The sequence below is a fragment of the Cynara cardunculus genome (genome assembly GCF_001531365.2).
Source record: "Cynara cardunculus var. scolymus isolate 2C chromosome LG 5, CcrdV1, whole genome shotgun sequence".
NCBI lineage: Eukaryota > Viridiplantae > Streptophyta > Magnoliopsida > Asterales > Asteraceae > Cynara > Cynara cardunculus.
The window spans coordinates 4,320,977-4,336,509 of record NC_037532.1 but is presented as its reverse complement, the minus strand read 5'-3'; the positions used below and the strand labels follow the sequence as shown (position 1 = coordinate 4,336,509).

At 33.4% G+C, this 15,533-nt stretch overlaps 1 protein-coding gene across 2 annotated transcripts in view; it reads right to left on the bottom strand.

The window, feature by feature from the left end:
* Positions 1-6,214: 6,214 nt before the first annotated feature.
* The window catches only part of LOC112512035 (gamma-interferon-inducible lysosomal thiol reductase-like), a 15,006-nt gene continuing 5,687 nt past the window's right edge, over positions 6,215-15,533 (bottom strand). Inside the window, exons 1-5 of one of the 2 annotated variants that reach the window (XM_025117821.1) lie at positions 11,766-12,203; positions 9,522-9,587; positions 8,695-8,835; positions 7,896-7,988; positions 6,215-6,629 (exon numbers count right to left, since the gene is read on the bottom strand). In XM_025117821.1, the coding sequence (XP_024973589.1) occupies positions 6,408-6,629; positions 7,896-7,988; positions 8,695-8,835; positions 9,522-9,587; positions 11,766-12,059 (816 nt within the window). In that variant the 5' untranslated portion in view covers positions 12,060-12,203 and the 3' untranslated portion in view covers positions 6,215-6,407. Of the gene's footprint in view, positions 6,630-7,895; positions 7,989-8,694; positions 8,836-9,521; positions 9,588-11,765; positions 12,204-15,533 lie in introns of those variants that run through there. The other variant, XM_025117822.1, reaches the window with a different exon arrangement.

Below are 15,533 nucleotides of genomic sequence, written 5' to 3'. Positions count from 1 at the left end.
GGGGGGGGGGGGGGGGGGGGGGGGAATATTGTTTTTAGATTAATACTTATTGCAAATATATTTATTATTGGTACATATAAAATATTCCAACATGAGCTTCTAACAAATTATTTATAACGTCCACGTGCATTCATCCTCACAAATTTGATGAGTAACAATTTCATTACATTCCATCAATTTAAATAATAAGATTAAATATCGTAAAAATATAAAAATAAAAAGATTAATAAAAAAAGCTGAAATTCATATGTGAATGTTGGTTATATATATAGACTTGAGATTATGTGAGATTAAAGGTTTTTCGTGAGACTCGTAATACTAATTTTCAACGCTTGGATTAGATATACAATCTGACAATCTGAACATTCATAAACGCCACGATATTTATCAATAATCACAAAATTGCTACCGTGCAATTTTAGACCATTAGATCATTAGCTTATAAAGTTGATCAATGAACATAAATTGGTCTTACGGGTCTCACAAAAAATCTTTGATCTCACGTGAACCCAACCCTATATATATATAGGGTTGGGATCATGTGACACCAAGGGTTTTTTGTAAGACTCATAAGACTAATTCTCAACCTTTGAATTAGATCTACAATCTGAACATTCATAATCACAAATTTGCCATGAGACTTCTCAATAATCACAAAATTGTCACCGTACAACTTTAGACCATTAGATCATTAGCTTATAAAGTTGATCAATGAGCATAAATTGGTCTTACGGGTCTCACCAAAAACTCTTGATCTCACGTAAACCCAACCCTATATGTGTGTATGTATATAATCTCTTTAACTAAGTTTATCTACATGCAATTACCTTTAACTACATTCATCTACCTTTATTTTTAAATTTATCTTCACGTTCACCAACTTTTACATACATTTAATCACTTTCACATGCATGAATTTATTAAAACTTGGATCATGATGATAAATAAAAGTTATAATAAGAATGTGAAAACAAAACGTTGGTATGCATTACAACTTGTAGACATCGAACACGTTGAGATATCATATAATTTAAAGTTAAAGAAAACAAATAGGCATGAATGTGAAACAAAATCATACAAACATCGCATTCATTGCTTACTCCAAAACCATCACCCTTTATTATTATTATTCATGTACTATTTTTAATTTTATTTATTCATTCTACTACTTCTAAACTAATAATAAATTGCAAAATAAAATAAATAAAACAAATCGGTATCGATAGTCTTTAGTTTGTTTATGCTCGAAAGGGATTGCAATTATTTACTTCGGATAAAAGGTTGAAGGGTTACGTTTTACAAACGGACATCATATAATGATGTGTCTGGTGTTTGTATATTCACTTGTAACAAAAAAGGATTTATTGTCCATATGTTAAATCTTAGATTTTCTCGTTATTTGTTTTGAGTTGTATTTGGATAAAAAGTTGATTACCAGCAACTTTAACCGACTGCACACGGAACCCCGCTTCAAGGACACCGACATGAAGGGTAGTTTCTTTGGCTTACTCAGCGGCTGAAGCTAACTGTCGGGTATTGTGGATCAGTCTGGTAATTTTGATTTTATTTATTATCACTTTAAGCATATTTTGTTTCTAATGTGACAAATGAGTGTGTAGTTGTTAAAGTATATTCAAATATTTGATTTTATTTTTATGGTTGATTTCGTGAGATTTTTATGGTTGAATTGGTTTTAACCTATTTTCGGGATTGTGGAGTTTATATGCAACCCCAGTTACGAGACACAAGGTTAATTAAGAAAATGGATTCTGATCAATTCCAAGAACCCAGTTATATGTAATCGTTTAAAACCAATAACTTTACAGATTTGATCATTCAATTCAAAATTTTGGAGAGTTGTAAAATCATTCACCCGATCCGACAACCACAACACATAAAAACCATCCGTACATTTTTTTGATTCCACATTCGAACCAGTTTCTTCCTTTATGATTTATCGGTCGTTTAATTTTTATAAGTGAACTGTTTATACACGTTTATTTATATTCCATAAGTTACAATTTCTATTATATTCTTAACGTTGATATTCTAAATATCTGCTAAAAAAGAAACTTAAGTTTTGTTATATATTATTAATATTTGATCAATATATATATATATATATATAGAGAGAGAGAGAGAGAGAGAGAGAGAGAGAGAAAATGAGAGAGTTCGTTTCAAATACAATCCATCGTATTTGTACAACCAATGCAGCCCAATAAATTGATATATTTTGGAAATGATGAGAATTTATTTTTTATGATTTAAATATTTATGAAAGATGAATATAGTTCATTTATTATGATCAATACTTTATACTAGGAAACAATCAAAACTTCTATGAAATCACATATTAATCAAATTAAATGGACGGCTAAGATTGTGTTGTATTGGTTGTACAAATGTAAAAGATTGTATAATAACCCCCCCACACACACACACATATATATATATATATATATATATATATATATACACACACACACACACATGTCAAATTCGACCCTTTACCTAGAAATGGATTCATTTCGACTGTTTTATCTTAGACTTGTCAAAATGGGTTAAAGTAAAGAGCAGTTAAAAAAAACAATCAAGAATAAATTAAAGTAATTTATAATACTTTAATTATTTTAAATTATAAAACGACAAAAAAAATGTTACATCCGTTGTTTTAACATATCTTGAAAAATTATCCGTTTTAACTTATTACTGAACCCAATATTTTTTACCTGAACCCAGTATTTTGTACCCGTTATTTAATGGCAGATCGAAATATTAATTTTTAAATTATATTTAAAACAAAATTAATTGAAAAAAAAAATATAGAATAAAACAAAATTGGGTGAAAAGGATAAGGAGTTAAATTTGACAAAATGTAGTAGAAGATCCCGACATGGAAATAAAAATGGGGGAAGGGTAATAAATTTAAAGAGACAAAACGTGGTATGACCTTTCACTTTCTCATATTTACAAATAGGCCCCTCACTTTTCAAAGTACTTTACAAATCTTCTTATTTACGTTTAACAAGATCCTGTTGACAATTTGTTTCATGTATTTAACGATAAAATTAAGTGTCACTCAAGTAGATACGAAACGATGGTTGCTTTTACATGGGTCCACTTAACTTTTATCAACAAGATTCGGAAAAAAAACGTATCTCAAGGATGATTTTTTTGTTATCTCTTTTATTGATAGGTTACTGGTAATTTATTGTATATGTCTCAAAGTTGTATGTTTGTGACATGGTTTTTGACCATTTTTGATATTTCTATTGAACTCGGATGCCAATGAATGAGTAATGTGATTTTGTTGCTTGAAGTTAACATACGTTAATTAGTTTGGTACTGAATACATAGATATAAGATTTAAACTTAAGAACTCTACGTTATTCGAAGAAAGTGTTAACCATCTGAGCGTGCCTTTTTGGGTATGTGAGTTCTTGTGTTGAAGTGGAAGAGTGACCGAAGAAATGCCATTGTGTGTCTATAAGCTCTTGAAAGTAGAATCTTAAATCAATTCTATATCAATGTCTTAATTGACACGAAAACTAAAAAGTACACGCAGTAAGGAACATCTGAAGATTATCTAAGACCACAAAACTCTCTTCAGATGCACTTGGTTGGTTGTGGGATGTTTTTGAGATTAATAAAGTGTCTCTAAAAAATTGGAATGAAAAAGTAAATCAAGTTTGATCACATGTTTGGTTGACAAGAAATAAAATTGAGTGCGCCAAAAAAAATGTATGTTTGATTTACATAAAATAACTTTGAAATTGTAAACAAATCAAGGTTCAAAAAGGTGTGAGGTGTAACGCGGCGACAAGGTCAAGTCTCAAGCCTTACACGCCACGGCAAGGACACGACGTTTCTCAAAGCATGACATAAGGCGACAAATTTATATGTCATATATAGAATTATTATATAGAGATATATGTTTTATATATATTATCTAATCAAATAATGATATTAGAAAATATAAATTCATATTAGAAGAAGAAAGATCATATAGATTATTATTATAAAAATAGATTTTTGATAAGATCTTTAAAACAGAACTTAGAAAGATAATTTTATACTTCATTTTAATTGCGAGCCCGTAACATTTATGAATTTGTGAAAATTGTAAGTGTTGTGATTAGTTAAATTTATAAAAGTGTAAAATATAAAATTGAAAGTGTAGAAAAAAAGTAAAAAGTTAAAAAATAATATTTTTTAGGAAAAAAAATCACGTCTTACAAAAAGTGTCACGTCTTACAGAAACGCAATGGATCATTTCATAATGATGGAGAAGCGTTTTACACCATATCGTAATAGGCACCTTTTTAAACACTAAAACACATAGGATGCGTTTGGTAGGTGGAACAGGGTGGGACGGGACATGACAGGACACATTTGTCCCATGTTCGGTGTGTTTTTAAGTGGAACTAAGTGGGACAAGAATGGAACACGCTTGTTCACTCTTATCCCCCCTAGAACTAAGTGGAACAAGACATATTTGACAAATATACCCYAAACCTAATACCCATCTACCGTCTCCATCCATCTCCATCGTCTTCTTCAAGCCACCTCCATCTCCATTGTCTTCTTCAAGCCACCTCCATCTCCATCTCCATCTCCATCTCCATCTCCATCGTCTTCTTCACAGGAGACCTCCATCTCCATCGTCTTCTCCACAACGAACCTCCATCTCCATCGTCTTCTTCACAGCCGGCCTCCGCCTCCATCTCCACCGTCTCCTCCATCTTTTTTTAAGGTAAAACTCTCTCCTTATCTCTACATCTGTTTTTACCCATTTCCTCAAATTTTGTTACTGCATCGCTTGTCTAGTTTCGTTTGAATTAGGAAATTTGTGTGCGAAACTGCTTGAATTTGAATATTATGTAGTTTAGGGTTTTTGTTTCGATTTAGTAAATTTGTTACTGCTTGAATTAGGAAATTCATGTATTTTGTTTGAATTTTTTTCTATTTTCGAGGCTTAGATGTGAATTTTAACTAGTAATTTTGGTTACTTAGACGTAATTCACTCAAATGTTTGATTTAGGGTTCTTAGGATTGTTCATTGTGGTGTGATATGTAGTTATGAACTTGAAATGTCACTGAAGGTAAATTGGTCATTTTAACCAGTCCTGTCCTGTCCTATCTTATCTTACCAAACACTGAACATCTGTCATGTCTGCGTACCAAACGCACCCATAATGATAAACAGCCAAAAACCCCTTTATAACATTTTTATACTTTTTTGTTTAAATTATAAATAATATTAATGGGTGGTGGTGGTGGCGATCGTGGAACGATAGTGGTGGCGATGACCGGGAGGGGGGAGTGACAAGGTAGCAGGTGGTGTCAATTAAATTGGATTCAAAAGTCAATTTCGCCTTTTTAAAATTAAAATACGAAATCCTTGGCGGATGACAAGGATTATGCAAGTGAACGCTCAAATGAATGATTAAATCTCTCAACCACCAAACTCCAGCAAAATTAATTCATTCAATTCGCGAACCAAGCAGGACCAATGAATTTAATTAAAAGAATTTATCATTCAAATTCCATCGGCGAAAATCAAGCCCATATTAGTAAGTTATTATTGAAGGACACTAAAAAAAAAACACTCGACAAACATTTAAATAATTCTTTAATTGCTTTTACCAAACATTCAAGTAACGATTTCATGAATCTAGGACCAACGTCTCTTCGTTGGAAACCCACCCCGATAAGGTGCGGTTTTGGGACAATGAGAGTTCCAAATACACATATAATTAAGCTACAGCTCACAAGACTAGCCACATAACCAAACAAACTCAGTAAGGGGCCGTTTACTAAACACTTACCCGGTAAGTGTTGATCGGGTAACTTTCCTCACTTGATACACATGGCAAGAGCTGAAAATCTTACCAGGTAAGAGCGATGATAAGTATAGAGAATCTTACCCGATAAGTGATGGCGAGGACTCTTACCCGGGTAAGCGTTTACCGGGTAAATTGTTGTATACGATACCGTTTTAATATACTATAATCTTATATGGTAAAATATATTATAGTGTTGACTCCTACTGGTAAGCACTTACCGGGTAAGTATTTGAGTAAACGGCCCCAATCTCACACAAGGTGTGAGATCAGAGGAGCTTAAAATGTACATACCCTTTCCTCTCCAAGGAGTAGATAAGTTGTTTTTGTTGAAGTCCCACTGGGACAATTTCTCCGTGTGGACAATGATCTAAAGGGTTTCACATATTCTCATCCTAGTTAAGTCAAAAACACAAGCCCAGTGTACAATAAGCTACAACATTTTATCCCACATCGACGCAACAAGTTACATGTGGATCGGTATCATAATTAACCAGACCATTTTCAGAACGAACTTGAGAAATCACATAGCAAACAACAAGAAGAAAACATACCATTAATCTATTAGATTGATTCAGCCATGCCAGCACGATCTATCCAAAAATCTGCTGTTGCTGAGATGATCTTCGATAGCGTTGATTTTGCAGTCTCTTGTTCTTTGTAGCAGACATGATCAGAAGGGTGGTTTGCAGTGTCCTTAATGAGGTGGGATAAACCAAGGCAAGCTTGGGGCACATTAGATCCTTTGTAAGCTTTACAGATGAAGCTTATGAAATCTGGGTAATCCTGCAACCCAAAAACAAAATCTCATTTCATTTATGTTAGATGGTATCTGGATATATTATATAGGGTCAGATTCATGGAAAAACCATAAAAAAATGAACCATTTAGACACTCTAGCAAGAGTTCACCTAGACGGTATGCACATGTGCATACAAATAACTTTTAACAATTTGTCCGGTACATACATGTGCATAACATGCACACATGTATAAAAACCAAAAAACAACTTCAATTTACTTTTATGCACATGTACATATAGTCCAGATGAATGGTTACCGAGGTGTTTCTCAGTTTTGACAGAGTCCCCCTCTTTTACAAACCCAAAAATTTGTACTATGAAAATGCAATGTTTATGAAATAACACATGTGAGAATGCAATGTTTATACAATATTGTTGCATATGTGAAACGTTCAAAATTGTTTTTTTTTTCTACAAACAAAATAGTCCTGAACATTTCATATGCAACAACACTCCATAAAACACTGCATTTTCACGTGTCGTTTCAAACGTGAATCAACATATCAAAACTGGTTTATAAGTTTGTTCAATTTATTGGGGTTGTAAATGATTATGTGTGTGTGTGTGTATATATATATATATACAAACATGCATACATACATATATAGTCCTAATCATTCATTCATTCGCAAACCTTTTACAAACCAATTTTAACAGTTCATCTAGTGTCCTTCTGGTCTAATGAACATCTGCTTCCATAAATACCTGGATTGTTTCCTAATCTAAAACGTTGATCATAACGAACAAACTCTAATTATTTTCCATAAAGGTCCAGATCATAATCAATGCATCCTCATCATTTCGATAAATGTCTCAATTAGTTGGTTTGTATTGTTTATGAATTAGGAGGTTTGCAAATGATTAGCTATAAACCTCAAACTTGAACTTGCGTATCAACTTTTCGTTGCAATTGTAGGTACTAATGCATGAAGAAAGAAAGAAAATGTGTTCAAATCAAAGAAGCAAAATTCTAAGTGAAACAGATATGACTTCTTTCAAGTTTGAAGATTTGGTGAAAAATGTTTCGGTTAAGCAACTGCACGGGATCATTCTCTTCTTTTAAGTTTGTAGATCCCTAATTTCGAGCTTTGCAATGAATACCATGTATCTAGAACATGTTTACTAATATACCATCAGATTATCACTTTTTGGTTTCTGCTTAGGGATCTGGTACTTGAATGTTTTCTGGAGTAAACAAGTATGGAGATCAAGAAATGGTTACAATCTTGATGACAGTTTTAAATACTCACATCATAAAGTGGTTGTCCATCAACGACGACCCAGGGCACATAAGTATGAGGAGGTTGAAGAGCATTTATTTCATCTGCATATTGTAGCTCAAGCTGCATAATAATAACAAATGTATAATGAATTCAATGCTGATAAGAAGATTCTAGAAAGAGGAAGATCTAAGAAAAGAGTATAACATGAACTACAATGATCTAATACACACTTCATGGAAGAAACAAGAGAAAACAACAGGTATGCCAGTTGTTCATTCAGGGTGCGTTTTGTATGTGGACGGGACTGGATTGAACTGGACAGTCGAGAGGAAGGCAGGCAAGGAATTATGGAAGGTTTTTAGGGTTTTAATTTGACATAGGTAGTTTAGTAATTTATCTTGTCTTTCTGATTTTTTGTTCCACTTATTCTGGTGGGACAGAAAAAATGCATTTTTTATTCCCACTCAGGTCTTGTCATCTCTCTTTCCAATGTCCCACCAAGTGTAAGACAACAAATTATTGTACTGTTATGTCCTATCCCGTCCTGACCCGCTTACCAATCGCACCCAGAACGCAAAACCAGTCAACTAGAGGACACTGAATAAGAAGAACATTGCATTCTGTCAAGATTTCGGGTTAATTATCAATGATACATTCGAGGATTCTAATATATTATGTTCAAAACTAAAAGAGGAATTTCATGAAGAATAGAATGTCTCATGCAGTTCCTCAAATATTGGAAAGGGCATCATAGATACATGATATAAACGAGTAAGCAACAAGCAAACGATATGGAAGGAACATGCAATTAGCTAAGAAAACTAACCTCATGTCCAAAACCACTACTGTAACAATCGATAACGGGTTTTGGATCCAAATTCAATTTCTCAAAACAGGTTTCCCATTCGGCGTATTTCCCTTCATAAGTTAATTTCTCCACGCAATAGACGAAAGGGAAGTGGTCACTCTGCATCAAATGTTGTGTTAGAAGCAGCAATCTAAACCCAACCAGTCTCAACTTCCAATAGTACTAATAGCTAGGAAAAATCAAAGTAGTTCTAAAAATTATTGCAGGGTTGGGATCACGTGAGAACGGTGAGAATACGGACCTTCATCTACCTGCATTCAAAACACTTTCAGCTACCTACTTGTATCATTATAGTTGAAACTTCAACAAATTGAAGGTGACCGAAGGAATGTGAAAGTTGATGAAGGTGAAGATGAAGGTAGATGAAAAAGCCATTCGATAAAAAAACCTCATCCAAAGGCTCAGAAGTGTTCTCACCAAAAGATTTGTTCTCACATGATCCAACTCAAGAGCTTTGCACCCAAAAAAGTTAGGATCACATGCAAATTTGGTGCATAAGAGAGATCTTTGAGCCTTCATTGCAGTTACTGTTCTACTCCCTACATCCCAACAAATGACACCATTTCCCTTTTTTGGGAAAAAATGTCCAAGTTGATATTTTACATATTTACCCATTACTATCATTGTAAACATTAACAATATGAATGATGGTCTAAAAGATTTCTCCTTTTTTGTCATGGTTGAAGAATACTGAATATATTTTACACACTCTGTTGAACTTCGTGTCTAGTCAAATGGACGAAAGAAGTATAACATCTCCTTTTAAATCAGAGTTTGAATCTTACCACAGCAGGCCAAGCATGAATTGCACAGGCCTCTACAGTATTAAGCACACATTCCCATTCACCATGCTGCAACATAAACAATATAAATCATCTTAGTAGTAAATTTGAATGCCATTTAAGAAATAACTACAGTTTCTCAACGGAAGCTGAAATGTGTGCTAGATAAGGGAAGATGAACTTATAAAAGTATCTTTATGTAATCCAAATTAAAACCTTTCTTACCAAACATCTTTGTTAAAGGCCATATGAACAATCTTAACTCTGGAAATTGAAGACCAAAATGCATCAAGTATCAAGAAGGAACAGCAAAAATTCTTACAGTCACACTACTGAACTGCTAGAAAGACCGAGTGACCCAAAGCTTGAAAGTACCAGCTAGTTTTCCTCCCTTTTTTGTAAATTTGCGGAGTATCAGATAGGGCCTTATTTGGTTCGTATATTTAAGAAGTAGTGACAAGTCAAACCCAAACCGTACAAGTACATTCGCAACAGACTGCTCTTTCTAGATTCACTACAGAAACTCAGATTTCTAAACCAAACAGAGAGAATAGAAAGATGGTCCAATACCAAATCTCTCCATCTCGAACTGATTGAGCTAAATGACTTCTAGTTTCATCTCATACAAATCATCCAAATGACGTTCTAACTTTTAAAAACCTGCATGATGAAGTCTTATGTCTCCCATTTCTTTCAAAGTAAGTTTTTTTTTCAGAAAATGATCACTACAGTGGCCTCTCATAATAATCAAAATGTGCCATTCTAGTTATCTCTTTATCATGATGAACATCAAACAGCTAAATTTGAATAACTGAATGGACAGTTCACACTGTCAACAAATAAAGTGCAAGAGGTAATCTTTTTGTGTTGCAAGCAGTCATGAAAGCTGCAGCAGGTCCCAATGTCCCATTGTGTGGCCACTAATAAGTGTTTCAAGTTTAATGGGGTTCACAGTTCACTTGTTCACACTACACAGACAAGTTATTGGAAGTATAAGTAGGTGTATTTGTTCATCTGAATTACCCCATCTCAGTGTACACCAAGTCACCACTTGGGTTGTGGCGCACTTGTTAAGCCTAAGAGGATGTGGTGGAAAATCTCGTCTACCCAGGTTCAAATACTGGCGTCGCCAAATCCCTTGTAGCCATGGAGGTTCACATGCGATGACTCCAGGCTATTCGTAGTCGCCCGGGGGATTACTCATGGCATAAGGTGGCTCGGAAACTCACGGTTACCCAAAAAAAAGTCACCAACAATAGTGGGTTATGGCATAAGGTGGCTCGGAACTCACGGTTACCCAAAAAAAAGTCACCAACAATAGTGGGTTATGGCATAAGGTGGCTCGGAAACTCACGGTTACCCAAAAAAAAAGTCACCAACAATAGTGGGTTATGGCATAAGGTGGCTCGGAACTCACGGTTACCCAAAAAAAAGTCACCAACAATAGTGGGTTAGAAAGTTAATGAGTGTTTAGTTACTTTTTATCTGAGTGATTGTACAATAATAATTAGTGATACCGTTCAAAAATAATGAGACAGTAGCCAATAATGAATTTGAGATTGTGTGGGGCTGTTTACTTAGTTGGTCCTAATAGTTTGAAAGTGATCAAACTTTCAAGCACGTTACATCCATGACCCTTTTCGAATAGAATCAACATAATAGCCAAAGAAACGGACTATCATCTTAATCGAGAATTGATACTCTCTAAAAGCACAAAGATCCTTAAAAAAATTTACAGCAAACTGTAAATCTTGTTTATTTAATCGAAGGATGTTGTTTCACAAACTATATTTTTCTTATGTTTTATCTAAAAATTTCTTTTGGTTATTTTCAGGGTCTTAAAACTGATGTAGCATTTCAACTCGCGAGTCAAATAAGAACATCATCATCCTACATTACTGATCTTGGAGTCCCTCTTCAACCTATGCATACTCCATTATTCACTTGGAAATAAAATGTTAAATTAAAAGTGCCAAATTTTAATTAAATATAAATAAAATGCTATGAAACTCTTATATTTGAAGTGCCAAATATGCTAAATTAACAATACGAGTATACCTAAAATATCTCCTTCCCATTTTACCACCGACCAAAAATTCACATTTAATTCCACTGATTGCAAGAAGGGGAGAACTCAAACCAAATCAAATATCACTACTAACTACCTCAATGAAAGTAAATTTAGATCATTGATACTATATGCTAATAAACGAAAGGCAACAATTATTGTGAAGGGAGTAAATAAACCTGGCAAACGATGGTACCATTGGAACGAATCTTAGCGTTTCCATAGGGACTAAACTTCAGATCAACAATTGAAATCAGTCCGTTATCAAATAACTTGTATAGATAGTTGACGATGAGATTCTCACAGTACGGACACAGAGCTTCGTAGTATAAAGTCAACTTCACTTTTTCTTCGCTAGCGACGGCAACCGACGACGAAGACGCCGCCGTAGATGCCGTAAAAAGATTCGCAGTTAAGAAGACGATTAAAACAAGTGGTCGAAGATCCGATCGGCGATTATGATGAACCTCCATGATAACTACCCACACAGTGATCTTAGCTCAACCCGTTTTCCAAGGTCTGAAGTCTGGACATATATTTATATTTCTTATTGTAATATATTTACATATTTGCCATTGTGTAATTCTTTCGTTTTAGGCATTTCTGCAGAGGGATGAAGGGGTGAAATTGTCCAATTTCTTACTTTTAAAGTAAACTACATTTTTAGTCCCTGTAGTTTATTGAAAATTTATATATCGTCCGGTGCATTTGTAATTACGGTTTTAATCCTTGTAGTCTACAATTCAATGTAATCCTTGTAGTCTACAATTCAATGTTTTTTGGGTCATTCGGGGGAAATGTCCTTAGGCGAACGATCATGTTAGAAGGGAAGTTAAGATAACTGAATCCTTGATCGTTTTTAGTCTCATGTTCATCAACAAATTGCTCTTTAGAAGAGAATTGATCTAGTGTATCTTATTGGACCTCATTAGTATTGACATCCAAATTGATCCAATGATTAAGATATTTTCTTACGCTTTTTACCATAACTTCTCTTCTCACTGGAACCCAATCCAATGATATGAAATGATTTAACCACAAGGGTGGTGCCTGATTGATTTGAGCTTGACTCCAAAGATCAAATGTACCAAAGAGGTCACGGGTTCAAATCCAAGGAGGAATAAAAATCCCCTTGTGACCACGGAGGTTCAAATGCGGTGACTCCGGACTATCTGCAAAGCAGGTGGTCGTCCTGGAATTAGTCGGCTCGCATAGTGAGTTGGATATTCAGGTTAATAAAAAAATGAATTTTTAATTAAATTCCTAATTTTTCTGGCCTATTAAATGAAAAAATAGCTTTATACTCATGAGAAGATCATGGATTTAATTAAAAACTGCATTCAAGATTATATACCTAAAAATCTTTTGTTTTTTTTTCTCTAAGTTCACAACGGGTCATTTCGGTATATAATCTTAAATGAGATGTTGATTTAATTCACGACCTTTTGACTTCTTAAAGTGAAAAAATGATTTTATTCTCCTCAAAAGGTCGATGATGTTTTAAAAATCTATTATGTTGTTTACAATTTGTTGTTTTCATCTCTTAATGGTAAATCATTGACGAAGTTAGTCTCACACATCAAAAACAACAATCAATCGTAAATTATGTACACGAAAATCATAATTTCATAGGTACAAGGATGAAAGGCGTAACTTTTAACAAACTTGAAGGACTAAAATGGTAGTTACCTTTAGTTTTAACATATATTTGACCTATTTATCCACTAGAATACAAAATAAGGAATAACTTACATGTATAGAAAAAAAAATACTCTTAGAAACATTCATTTTATTACTTGGGATGTAAAATCTTTAAACATTTAAGTATTTAGATGACAGATTCAATATTATAATGTTGACTTAGTAAATGACATGACATACAACTCAGTGTTCATCCAAAATAAATGTTAGCAAAGTACGTTACCTGAAGTAGGAATCGGGTGAAAATACATTACCTTTTCAAAATACGTTATGCCTCTTTATCGAAATAGAATTTGATAAATTATTTTTATTTCGATATATAATAATATTTCTATTAAAATTATATAAACAATTATGTAAAAATTATTATACAATGGCCTCTTTTTATTTTCTCCCACGTTATAAATTACGATAGCAACAAGAGAATACAAGACAAAGAATCGTTAGAGAATGGGGTCGTTGAAATTGAAGATGGACGTATCGGAGGAAATTAGAAATACATTTACAACTCCAAACACCACCACCGAGGAGTTAGGAAATATTCTAAAGGATAAAAACGACAAAACCCTTTAGAAAAAGAAAAAAAAAACGAAGAACTGAAAAAGTAAAAAACATTCTAAGGGGTCATTTACTAAACGTTTACTTGATAAGTGTTTAGTGGATAAATTTCCTCATCGGATGAACATGACAAGAGCCAATAATCTTACTGGGTAAAAGCTATGAGAGGGATGAAGAGTCTTACCCGGTAAGTGAAGATGGTGACTCTTACCCAAGTAAGCACTTACCCGGTAAATTATTGTATTCGATACATTTTGATATGCTAAAATCTTACGTATCAAAACAAATTATTTTGATAGAGAGTGGGGAGACCCTTCTAATCAAGAAAAAAACACTAAAAGCAAGCCAAATACGCGTTCGGGTGGGGGCGAACCACATCCACCAGAATAACCAAGGTTCCCAGAGGGGAAAGAGAGGAAGAGAAGAGGGGAGAGAAGAGAAAGAAAAAGAAAGAGAGAGAGAGAGAGAGAGAGAGAGAAACCAACCACAAGAGGAACAAATTATAGTGTTTACTTTTATAGATAAACACTTATTGGATAAGCATTTGGGTAAACAGTCCTTAAGTCCAGTTCAAGCAAATAAAAATTGAAGATTAAGAAGTTAAGATCAAAGATTTATAAAACCCCGATGATAATGTGTGGTCGTGGTTATTTTTAATCAAAATCTGAATAATTTTAATATATCGAATACAATTTTATGTTACGCCCGATCTGGGCCCTAAGTCCAAATCGGATCCGTATTTCACACCCAAAATCCGGCATGATTCAAGCTTTTTAAGGCCAAAAATCTATTTTTCTTGTTGAAATGCCATTTCTACTAAAACTGAAGAGATAATGTGATAATCGGGTTCCATATTATGCCAAACTTGCGGGGGCTTATATTGTTGGTCAGTTTCTCTGGGGCAAGTTTATGAATATAATTTGGGAAGGTTTGAAAGATTCTAATAAGTAATTACTTGATTAATTGCTTATATTATATTATATATATATATATATATATGTGTGTGTGTGTGTGTGTGTGTGTTTTCACCATCCATGAAGCATGAATACACATATATGTATATGAGTGTGAAAAAGGGGAGTTAATGTGATAATCGGGTTCTGGATTGAAGGTTTGAAAGATTGTGGTAAGTAATTACTTGATTAATTGCTTATATTATATATGTGTGTGTGTTCATCATCCATGAAGCATCAATCTCAGAGTGATCCAAAGCAAAAACAAGAACATCTTGTAAATGAAATCAAATATTATCAAGTAGGAATTCTTCTAAATTATGTTTCAAACGAAATATAATAAAATCAGCAAAATTTGTATGAAGTAAATCTAAAATATTATTAGTCATGGTCATTGTTATCACAATTTTTAAAACTATATATACTATATTATAAAACATCTGACAAAAACTCTTAAAAACCATTTTTTATGCATAAAGTATTGTTTATTTGATACATATTACTTAAAATTCAATATTACAAGTAAATTATGCATAAGTACAACTTATTAAAGCTTTATGTTTGAATTCGTGTAACTACTGCGGATAAACATAATCAGATAGATGATAAACATCTCATTTTAAAATATAATAAATCTAAAATATAATTAGGATGATTATTGAGTTCTAATAGAATACTTAATTATTATCTTTATAAAAAAATATTATTAAACCTAAATTAAGTTACTTCATTACA